This window comes from Anneissia japonica, unplaced genomic scaffold, assembly GCF_011630105.1.
Source record: "Anneissia japonica isolate Jap-2015-1 unplaced genomic scaffold, ASM1163010v1 scaffold287920_len488460_cov166, whole genome shotgun sequence".
In the NCBI taxonomy this organism is placed as follows: domain Eukaryota; kingdom Metazoa; phylum Echinodermata; class Crinoidea; order Comatulida; family Comatulidae; genus Anneissia; species Anneissia japonica.
In genome coordinates this window covers 154,600-167,108 of record NW_022745460.1, presented here as the reverse complement: position 1 = coordinate 167,108, position 12,509 = coordinate 154,600, and the positions used below count along the sequence as shown (strand labels likewise).

Here is a 12,509-nt window from a genome sequence, read left to right as displayed (position 1 = left end):
GAAAACTCTATCCAAGACTCATAATTTAAATAAAAAACTCTATCAAATTTAGAGGTGCAACTAGTGCGAAAATAGCGAAGTACGATTATTTTTTTTATAAACACACACACATAGGATAGTCACAACACACTGCCTACCTATGTTTTTTTTTCTAGATCCACACCTGTATAGTAGTTAATACATTGTAATTTATATCATCTAACAATATAAACTGCAGCCCAGCTGGCACAGGTCCGGCGACCTAGTCGTGGCGTCAGACGACAAGGGGTCCAAGCCGATTGTTCTGCCGAAGTTGCTATTAATTATTAAGATATAGGCCTAACATTCTTTCTTTTTTTGCTAATTTCTTGCGCTTGTAGCAACTAGGACGGTTTTTTATTTATTTTTCTTATCACACTCTGTCGGTTATAGTACACTTTTCGGCGATCTAATTTCCAATTACCAGAAATAATGTTTAGGTTTTGATATTGTAATTTTTTCTGGGGACGTTGCAATGAATAACAAGTGAACATATATACATATATAAATATATATATATATATATGTATGTATATATATATATATATATATATATGATGCTTATATCACCCTCTGCAATAATATATGAAAACCAAATGGAATAATCGCAAATATAAAACTTGTTCATGATATCCGTTACCTGTATTGTTTAATGATCTTACACCGTAAACTTGTGGAGTAAAACTATGCGAGTATATTTCCAAGCTTTCCTTTCCTGGGGCTACCGTAAATGCTCGAATAAGCGCCGCGGCGCTTATAACATTTTTGGAGGCATCAGTCTGAGCGGCGCTTATAAAAAATTATTGGCGTGACGCTTTCCATGCTCTTTCCAACGTTACCTTTCTCACGTATCTTCCCTTATCGGTAGATCTAATGATAAGTCCTAGTCATCGTAAATAAACGTTTATAAAGAAATGCTTGTGTCTTCATTGTGTTGTTTATTCATTTTAACACTGTATACACTGTATTTAAAACCCTGTTTCTCAAAGTGTTTCATTATTACACTCTCAATTAAGTGCTGCGGCGCTTATTCGAGAGGGCGCTTAGCATTTAAACATACATGCATTTATAGTTAGAGGATTAGAATTTGGAGCTAGTTGTTTAACTCCCAGATACTATAATTTAGATGGCATTGAAGTTTATGTTGAGGTTGACAATATTAGAGCAATTCCAAAAATGCCATTTTACAAAGAAGTAGCACCATGACCTTCAACAGGAAAAATGTCATTCATAGTTTAACACGAGCTGTGAAATTAGGTGGATTAATTCTTTGTAAAAGTTGACATCAATTGATTAACAAACGACGAGGGTATAAATAAACCTAAACTGTGCACTTTCTTGGAACATTTGGGTCACACAGCAATTGCTGATCAGGACGCGCATACAATCACAAACGCCATTAGAACGGTGATAAATAATTCTTTTTTTCCTCTTTAGAAATAAACAAAAAGATGCATTGAAGGTCGGCTGATGCGTTTGATCTAGGAAATGGGGGAAAGGTTGAGTGACGAGATATTCATTTGAACGCTTGTGACTCAAGTGGATACCACTGTCTAGGTCTGTTACTCATACTACAGTCATAATTCAGCCACGATCGATCAACGGTTAGCCTTCAGGTGTTCATTGATCAGGAATTTGACAAGTTATTCAAGCTTTGTGACGTCTTTATAATTCAACAAGTTTACTGGGTGACTGTGTGCAACTTGTCAAATTGTGTATACTACTTCTGTACAGGGCCGCTATCTACTTCTGTATACATGTCAATTAGAAATTGGTATTAATGCGTCTGAGAGATTTATAACGGAAAGAGAAAGGTACAGTGATTTTACTAATAATGGTATCTGAAGAGGAAGAATTCGAGTCAACTTGGCCCAATGTCAACTAGGCCCTGTATAAATGCAGTTATTTAATTGCTTATATTCATAGTAGATAGGGTCGCCAAGGACCCCGTGCAGCTTTGCTGGCCGGGCCCGTTGCTCGGGGTCTAGGGCCAGAGCCTACGACCTTTTAATTGATTAGAGGACTAATTTAATTGATTATAGTTTTTAATTTTACCATGTCGTGAACATTAAAGTATACAAACATGACAAGTAAACGCTATCTTTCCTTTTATTGAAACATAGAGCTGAACAGATTCATAACAAATCAAATATTAATATAATAATTCAGTATTTATTTGACAAACAAAATGTCCCTGGTAGTTTCATCGTGGAAGAAATATAACTGAATTTTTTTATTTCCCCTGAAAATAGGGACTAGGCCTAATGGAAAATGCACAGTTCTCCGTTCGGTTGTTCTGCTGACAATTACCTATCAGCTCTGCCCCTGTCGGGCCCGGGCCCAGGAGCATTTGCCCCGTCTTCCCCTATGCCTCTCGGCGCCACTGTATACAACATGAGGAATCGTTTTAATTATTACCGTATTGTTTTTATGAATGGGTAACTAATGCTCAAATGAGACACATTTACACGGAACGCATGCGAATACAAACTTACACAGATGCCGGACGCTTTATATCCCCTAGCAAGCATCACGAGTCAAGTTTGTCGCAGTGGGGACCTGGGCTAGTCAGGCCTATCATAGCTGTTGTTGACATTTTCGATCGTCTGTTTTATAAGGTGGTAGACAAGTGTGCAAATATCTGATATAGATTACTTTGGTTTTACATCCAATTATTTAAAAATTCTGACTTAAAATAATAAATATCAATTACACCACAACCATTGTTGCGGCACCTGCCTCCTACCCAGGTAAACATCGTATAGTTATTTATTCTAATGTTGAATCACAATATAGATAGGGCCACCGTGGAGGATAGAACGTCACTCAATTTCCGAGAAATGGGATATAATGTTTTTTTTTGTACATTGTCCTATGTTTTCCGAAAGAGATGTGTTAGTTGGCCCGATGATATTATTTTTGTTATAAACATTGTACATGTTATATATGACGATCTCAGAACAAACGTTCAAATGATATTTTAATTAATATAGATAACATCAGTGAATTTAAACGAAATCAAACAACAGAAATGGGATATCGAGAACGTTATTTTGGTGTTCAAAAATATGAGATTATGATGTGAACATTTAGCTATCCACTTGTACTTTGTTTTAATAATTCCAATTACTTCGCTTTTACAATTGTTTTTCCATGAGTCGATAATAAGCTATTTTGTTTAATTAATGATTCTAAGTATTATTGAGACAGCATTGTACACCTTAACATTTTAAACTATATCCGCATAGTTAAATAGTGGACACTTTCGTCACCCGACCTACAGTCGGTTCCATGGTCAAGTGTACAAAGTGGAAAACAGGAATGCAACTTGTACAACTGTTAAACAGTAAGTATTAATTCAACAAACTTGGAACTTCTGTTACTATTATAACAGGAGCTGAGTACAAAGAAAAACTAAATAAGAACAAGTAATATCTTACCAAGGCTCAGTGTTCATATTTTTGCGAATTTCAGGCTCAAAAATGTTTTGTTTTGTTCTTACATTACACTCTTTTCTCAAAGATGGAAAATTATTATTGTACTGTACAACAGTACCGTCTATTACTACTGTACATAGTCACACCTACACCTAAGGTAAAGATAAGACCAAAATAATTGTAGTCTAAAAGACTCATTTTACATTTTACCTCAACTTCAATTTGTTCTTATTTCGTTATTACTTTTTTAAATTCCAGCCTCGGTGTTCTTATAAAATTTGTTATAAAACAAATTGTAGCTGAGTTTATTTCCAATATGAGACTGTACGGTAGGCATATTGGAACTGAAACACTGTTTCCAAGACATCTGCAAGCTCAAACGTCATGGAAATTCGTTGATTGCCGTTTATTACGCCTGAATGACTTCATAATTTTAATGGTTTAGAATAGGCTTTCTGGAATAGGCATTAAATCCTAATAATTTACCCTCAAAATGTACTAAAGCACAGAAGCTTGCATTATATTAGTTATCAAACACACATTTATTCATCAATTAAAATTTACATAGAAAAACTAAGATACAACATCTTAATAATTACGTTAGAAATTAGGATCAATGGTTTGACAATGGAGAAAATGACGTCCGGTTGAACTCATTTGTGTCGCCAATAGCAACGGAGTAGCATAACGCGGTATCATGACGTAACACTGTAGTACTCTATGGTAGTCGTGGTGGTACGCAGTAAGTTTAGGTCGCCCGCACTGAAAACCGATTGCACCGGTTTAGTGTAGTGGTTGGCCTCCACGCGTCAAAGAGTAATCTAGTGTGAACCACATGTATATCGTGAGAAACGATGTTCAGCTGATGAGGACGATGATGACGATATCCATGAAATATCATAGTAATAATATTTACTATCATGATGATTATTATGAAACTAATGATGGTCTTTGTAAAAATGTTGATGATCTCAATTTATTTCTTGGTTTGATCTGACGCTGTATTTTAGTTGTGGTAGAGGTGTTCAAGAACGTTTTTAGTGATTATTTTATATTTTGTGATCGTAGAATTTTGTTTTTAGCTTTCTGTTCCTTTAACCGCAAAGTGACATAAAATCTTTCCAACAACACCACATTACACTAAAACATCTAAGCACTCTAACAAGTCACAAATGTCGTCCGTCAACATAAAGAAACATTTTCCAACAATCCTTCCACAAACTCTAACCGGTTCTATCTTTGGCAGTAGGCTTGAACCATTAGATCATTGGCGTTGCGCGCTAAACCCTGTCGCTTTACACTGTATAAACGCGTAATCAAATTATAAGATTAATATTTCTAGAGATTTATCTTTGCTCACGTTATTAAATATACTTGTACTAGTCAGCAATTATGGACACAATACTCAAAGCAACTGTTGGTATTCAAATATATTTTCTCAATTACCTCGAAACTAAAAGAGAACATTATTTTTATAGGCTTTAGTTTTCATAAAACACCATTATTTTTTGCTCAAACTTTATAACTTCAGAATTACATTTACTGCTATTAAGAGCAGATTCCAAAATGAATTTAATAAGCAGGGACACAAATGAATTATGCTGTTCAGTAATTATGAACAAAAATAAACCTAGTTTAATAAAGTATAAATGGAGCTCAGCGACCATCAAAACCATAGGCTGGACTGGTCAATGTTTATTTCTAATATAAATACGATAATAAGTATAATGTATTATGATCATCATGATTAATCATAACATTAGTATTAATCCTAAAAATAAAAGGCCTACATAATATTATAAATATAATAATACAACATTTAATAATAGTAATGAAATTAAGAAGAATAATAACATATAAACATGTTAGTGATAACACTTAACTTTATCTAAAAAATTATAAAAACAAAAAATAATATCAATAATCAAGACAATCATAAGCATGAAAACATAATCATAATTATAATCAAACTCGAAAATAATCGTAAACATGTTCATAATCTATAATAATAAACGTCATAGTAAGGTGTCTTCGACACTAACACTTAATCGTTAAGTACTGACAAAGTTACTGGCACTGCAATCCGACAATTGTCAGAGGGTTCGGCATACTTACACCATTGGCACGTTGAATTATTTTCTATGGATAGGCCTGTACCGTATTTATTCGAATAAACGCTCCGGGCCATTATTGTTGAGAAGAATTTATGATGGGGCGTTAATACGAGGAAGGCGTATATTCGAGGGTATAACATGGATACGTATACGTAGACCTACCCAAATAAACCGCCCTTAATTGCACTGTATATGTGGAACTACAACACATAATTACTGTCAAAATGTGTCATACAGATTTATGGACCCCCCCCCCCCCACCAAAATAAAACAAAAAAAAAACGTAATTTTTACTGGAGTAAAACATTAAAAGAATTTGTTTAGAATTATTTTGCGCCCATTAGTTTTGTTTACAGTCATTAAAGAGAGAAGGTGAGGGAAATTTATTTGAGGAGAAAATAAACGCCCGATGCCTTTTTTCGAGGGAGGCTTTGGAGGGGTCTTTTACTGAAGAGGGCGTTTATTCAAATGGGGGGATTTTTTTTCAAATAAATACTGTATTTAAATTCTTTGATATTATGTGGTGTTATTACGTATTAGAACCGCGTTCTATAATGGGAAGGCGTTTAGAGGGGGGGTGGGGGTACACCGGTACAGTAGTACAGTATAGTAAATATTTTGTAATAATACTCTGTTGGCTTGGATGATACAAATTCACAAATAATATGTTTGCTGAATAATCAAATTAATAATAACTAATTATAATTTATACAATTAGTTTTACATAGTGGATATCACAATAATATAGTATATTATAATATTACATGTGATAATAAAATGTTTAATAACATTAATAAATAGCATAGTGATAATTAATCTTAATAATACTAATTTTGTCATCATATTTACAAATCATAGTATTATTATAACTTTTCATTAATTATAACAATTGTTATTATATTCATTATAAATGTTGTTATTTTATCATCATCATTTTAAACTTATACATATTATGTCCGTGTTACGTGTTTAAAAGCTGGGCTGAAATCATAAAATATATGGCAACACGAAAATATTTATTATACCTTAAATTAAAATACTATTAGAACGTAAAATGTTATGCCTTGTGACATTACAAAGGTTTGTTCAAAACGTTGCTATCAACATGGAAATGGCCTATATACACATTCACAATTCTTCAGTATACAGTAATTGGCCTATAACATTATTGCCAATAATTTTATCAGCCTCGTCGAAATATCTAATCTAATTTCTCTTAAAACTCAGTTAAATTCTACACACACAATACACCATGATAAATACAACATCACACTTCCTAATAAATAAAAATAAATTATTATTGTGTATTAAATGTGTTTTTCTAATTAGGAATTGATTATATTATCGGTCGAAGCGCCCTCTATCATGAACATTTGCAATCCAAAGCAATTAGATTCTCAAGAATCATTACTTCAACTGCGGTCTCTGACTTCCGCATTATCACTGGGAGATCGTCAAATCTGGTTGGCACACAGCAAGGACCGTTAACTAGGGGATACTTAGAATGCACGTAATGCTTAAATAATGTATGCATATCATTCATTTGAATATTATTATCAGCGCATGCGCCGCTGCAATAAAACATGTTAACCGATTTCGGACGGAGAACTAAGCTACCAATTTCTATTTTCTTAAAATCTATAGTATAATTTTTACGACAGCAACCAACTTGGTTTTTTGAACACATTCCATTGTAATTGCCATTTTCCATTTTTGTGTCCCTGGTTGATCTAACTCGCTTTTGCAATTCTACTGTTATTACGGGATAATGTTCAGCTCCTTGTGGTATATCGTTTGAATTGTTTCTCCTCAGTATCCATCGTCGACTGTACATATTTAAAAAGTTGTTTAGAGGTTCTCCAGTTGTTGTGCCAATTTCAATTCCGAAGTTCAGTCTTGGAAATTTCAGCCAATCGTCGACCAGATCGGTCACATCGATAGATATCTCTTGCCAGGTGTTTGTGTTCAGAGACACTGTTCGTGACTTTACGTGGCCACGAGTAAGACTGGTGTTAAAGAACTCAAAGACATTTATTTCTATCGAATCTGCACTAACACTAGAGACTGGCTTTATGAAAAACGTCAGAGTAGCCTTTTTGGTTCTGTATTTTCTTTTTCTGCCACGTGCTTCTGCAAAATGAGAGCCAAAATAGAGCCGTTCAGTGGATCCATCTGTTCTCCATAATCGTTTAGACGGAAGCATCGATGGAGAATGCCCTGTAAAGAAATGAACCAAGATATATTAAAATGTCATTGTAGTAATAAAAGAAGTTGACTTTAAACCACAGCTTAACTATAATAATAGTTTTATTGTTATTAATAATTATTATTATCATTATCACTATTAGTTACTTGTCTTATGCTTTTTCACATTGTTGTATTCAGCTATACAATTTCCCCGTAGTGGGATGAATAAAGTATCCTTGTATCCTTGTTAATATGCTGGCTTTATAGTCAGAGATATCAAAGCGCGTGGGAAGACAATAATATAGGGTCAAGTTGATTCGTGTTCATTATCTTGTTGCTCGTTTTAGTTTATCGAGCAAATGTCTTGAGGCCCGTACCTGCCTCCGATGACCTATAACCGACTATGAGATAAAGGGGAAGGAGAAAAGTTAGCATATTAATCCTTTACTGTGATACCACCTTCCTGAAAATTGGGTACATACTGCGATCCATCAGGGATTCAATCACAACTTTGTTCCATATAATTTTAATGTATTAACAATTTCTGATATTACAAAAGAAAAAAAAATCCAACTAATATACACATGTAAAATTGTAAAAGTAATATTAAATTGAGGATGATGAGGTTATTTTGTATTTTACTATTTTTGTGTTTACTATTTAGATGCACCAGTTTACATAGAGGAATGAAGGGATATACACCGATATTTTGAATATTTTTTTTACAAAATTTCCGTAATTAAGAAACCTTACAGTGCAACTAATGACTCTAATGTCAACGATTTTAGGAGGTCTCAAATGCAAAGAAAATAAAAAATAATAAGACTATTGTAGGCCTATATCTTTAGTTTACATACTATTTTATATGAAAGGAAACTGTAATTTTTCATCATATCTTATAAAGTAATATAATAAGCATCTGTATAAAATAATTATCAATTATTTTTTTTCACAATTGGCTTACTTCAAAATGAAGAATTCTGTTTCAATTATAATTGTAAATAGCGCAGGCGTGACGTACAGACAACAAAAACCTTGATGACGACAAAAAAATATAACAATAGGTATGTATAATTGTATTGACGCATTTTAACTGGATTAAGATTTTTTTTTTTCATTCAGTTAATTGAAATAGACCTTGAATCGTCAAAAAGAAAATTTTTTGTAACAATGATTTAATAACTTGAAAATAGAATACTGAAATTCTCCATGTTTACCCGGCCTCATCGTATGTATTTTTACTTTATTTTTGTACCGGTAATTGGTGGGTGTGTGCGTGTGTGTGTTTTTCCAAAAGCCTTCATTATAATGTGCTTAGATGTTATTCTTATAGGTGATTGTTTGTCGATGATTATGCAGTAACCCTATCAAACAGATCAAAGTCTCCTAGCAATAATATAATAACTATAATGACATTATGGAATTACGTCATTGAAAGATTAAAATACCGTGTCTAATCAATTCACGGGTTACAATTCAGAACAGTTTCTAATTTTGGACTTTCGGAATTTAAATATAGATTGTTCTGTTTGGACTTATTGCAAGGAATCTATTTTAGCTTATGGGTCTTGGAAAAGTGGCACAATTTATGAAAGGATAGATAGCTGTTTCGTATTGTGATTTGCGGATAAAAAATTGCTTTCTAATGGACTGGAAATTAAAACAAGTAGAAACACAACCAAAAAATCTGGAAAATCAGACAGACCATGTGGCAGTATACTCATAATGTTCTATGTTATAATTTTATGTTTGTTTGCAACTTTAATCAACCTAGTATTCACACATGTGACTTTTTAAACCTAGACAATCTAAGTTTACATAACTAGGAATGTAACACCATGGCACAACTGTATAAATATAACGGAAACGATAACAGGTTGATAAGATTATCAAACAGAATGACAGGCCATTTAAACGATGACTACGCTAACTTTGATCGTTTATCATACACACACCCCACACCCACCCTCCACACACACAAACACACACATTTGATAAGCAACAGCTAAACTATTATGACAATGTGTTTGAAAAATTAATGAGGCTTCAATACAAAGGAAGCGGATGATAATTATTATTATTTATATATACCGTATATATATAATTATATATATATATATATTTATTTATATATAGTTAGTTTATTATGTACTCAGCACCCATTCCACGTATTGCTGAAGCACATTTATGCAGATGATGTACAATTGTACACTACAATACATGTTCGCATTCCAATATAAGTCTTGCACTTGAAAAGTTCATCACATGCATTTAACACCTAAAATCATGAGCTAATTCGAATCGTCTCTTCCTAAATGAGAATAAAACTCAGTTCATTCACTTCGCCTCACCTTTTAATAAAACGTGTCATATTCAAACTGTACCCAGTGGCGTAACTAGGTTGTGAGGGGCCTTGGTTCAAGTGCACATTCGAGGACATTGACGCATGCAAATTGACTAACCAGGTCAACTAGGATGTGTACCACCGATGGGTTACTTTAGGAGCAGGGTCCCTCCGATTTCATTTACTATTTTGACTATAAGTCTTTCTCGTTGTTCTTAAATTTTAAATTTTTAGATGTACTCAGAGGGCATCTTTGAAGCTGAACTGACAATAATAATAAGCATTTCCACTTTTTATGACCAAAAGAAAAAGCACATTCGATATTTATTTTTTTAGGTTTTTCATTTATATGATTAACCATTGAAAAATTTCAACAATTATCTTGTATATTTAAAAGTTTTATATAGACTACTTAAGCTAAATAAAATGAAATGGGTCACACATGACATCATTAGACTTATGTATGACCATAATCAAGTAAAACACTCGATAAGCATGGTAGTCAAACACTTTTTAATGAATATCGTGCACTTAAAAAAAATGCAAGAGTAAAATTCGAAAATCTAAATCAGATTATTTTGTTCAGTTGAAAACAAAGTAAACATGAACCCAAACGTTTGTAGGATGAAATGAAAAACATATAAAGGAAAACAAAAATTCAAAAAATATTCATCCGTATTGATTGTGAACATTTTAGCGATTGTTTAGTAATAAGGCCTATAAGAACTTAAAATTCTAAACTCAATTAAAGAAGACAAAACAGAATGAATAAAAAAAAGTTGAGTTCACACAGTTTAAGTTTTACCTTATTTGTATCTGGCGATACTGAATATAATCTGATATGTTTCTTTGAAAATAGTAACCTTGACGTTTCGATACTAGGTTACTAAGAATTGCATCACGCTATATCGCAAAATGTCTATGTTTCATTATAAATAAATCATTAATGAATGGTACGGTTCCAAACGTGGAAAGTCTCAATGACTACCCAGGGGCGGATCCAGAGATGTCCAAAAGGGAGGGGGCCGAAAGGGGGGGGGGCGAAATTTTTGTGTTCTAGACGCCCGAAAAACATTTGAGGCGTTGTTGGAGTAATTTAGCTCAATGTTATCATTGTTATTATGATTGTATCTATATTATTATTTTACTGTTATTTTATTGTTATATGCATTCTGTCTGTTGGCTTATATTTTTTTTGTGTACAGCGTAATAGGGACAATGTGCAATATGTGATATATGAATATAACATTATTATTATTATTATTATTATTATTATTTATTATTATTATTACTAATTATTATTATTATTATTATTATAGTTATTTTATATATATATATATATATATATATATATATCGTATAATACGTAGGTTTATATGCTATGCATTATTTGGAAGTAGCCGTGTTTAGTCGTATATATCAGAAAATAAAATAATTCTCTAGACTTACTTTATAAAAAATGCATTTCGCTATAGCTTTGACTCGGATTAATACTAAGATTATACTGTAATGTAATGTAATGCACTGTATATGGCAATACCTCGTTGATATCCTAGTAGTCAGCCGTTTACGAGCGCCAGTGTAGAATAAAATTAACGAAGATGTTGCTTCCGTCGAGGCCAGCTCAAATGATTGGCTACTTAGTGTGTGTTATTTTCCACGGTTTCGTTGTGTATTTTTCGCAATTTTGTCAAATTATGTGAAATTATTCAGGATTATTCAGGATATTCAAGATTATGGCAAAATTTACATCTGTTTGAACAGATTCCTATTCATAAATGTTCATGAACTCTACATTAGCTTTTGTGAAGATCACGTTATACATACATATATATATATATATATATATTTATATATATATAGGCATATATACATATATACCTACATATATATAATATATACTGTATGGAGTTTTCTTATATATATATATATATATATATATATGTATATATATATATATATATATATATATATTAAAAGGAAAATATATACTGTAATACAACAATTAAATGCTTTTGGAAACAATGGCTGGACCTCAAATTTTTTTCATTAGGAGGATAAAGAATGAGGCATTAGAACAAACGGTCTCGCTGTCTTACATTCGTGAGGAGGTGGCTGTCACTCATATATATATAGTTAGACTGTTTACCAAAATACAAGGTAAATAATAAAGATTACCATGTTTGAAAACTGCAAGAGTGGGAACAGTATGTACATAGTAAACACTGTAGTAAATCAAATTATTTATCAATGAAACCTACGTGGTTCGATAGTGTAATTGTGCACACAGTCTAATCGTTGTGCACGATTGTCTAAACTTTTTCTTCAACAGACGCATTTATTTATTATTTTTTATATATACATTGATACGATACAAATCATACACAGTTGACGTATTATATATATATA

General features: G+C 32.5%; 1 protein-coding gene and 1 long non-coding RNA gene across 2 annotated transcripts in view; one reads left to right on the top strand and one right to left on the bottom strand.

The window, feature by feature from the left end:
* Nucleotides 1-3,236: 3,236 nt before the first annotated feature.
* On the top strand, nucleotides 3,237-5,840 carry LOC117119966. Its single transcript, XR_004447267.1, has 2 exons — nucleotides 3,237-3,364; nucleotides 3,714-5,840. It is a non-coding gene; the product is annotated as an uncharacterized LOC117119966 (long non-coding RNA).
* The window catches only part of LOC117119965 (growth/differentiation factor 8-like), a 12,550-nt gene continuing 5,740 nt past the window's right edge, over nucleotides 5,700-12,509 (bottom strand). Inside the window, exon 2 of the mRNA XM_033264950.1 lies at nucleotides 5,700-7,786. Within this exon, the coding sequence (XP_033120841.1) occupies nucleotides 6,933-7,786 (854 nt within the window). The 3' untranslated portion in view covers nucleotides 5,700-6,932. The remainder of the gene's footprint in view (nucleotides 7,787-12,509) is intronic.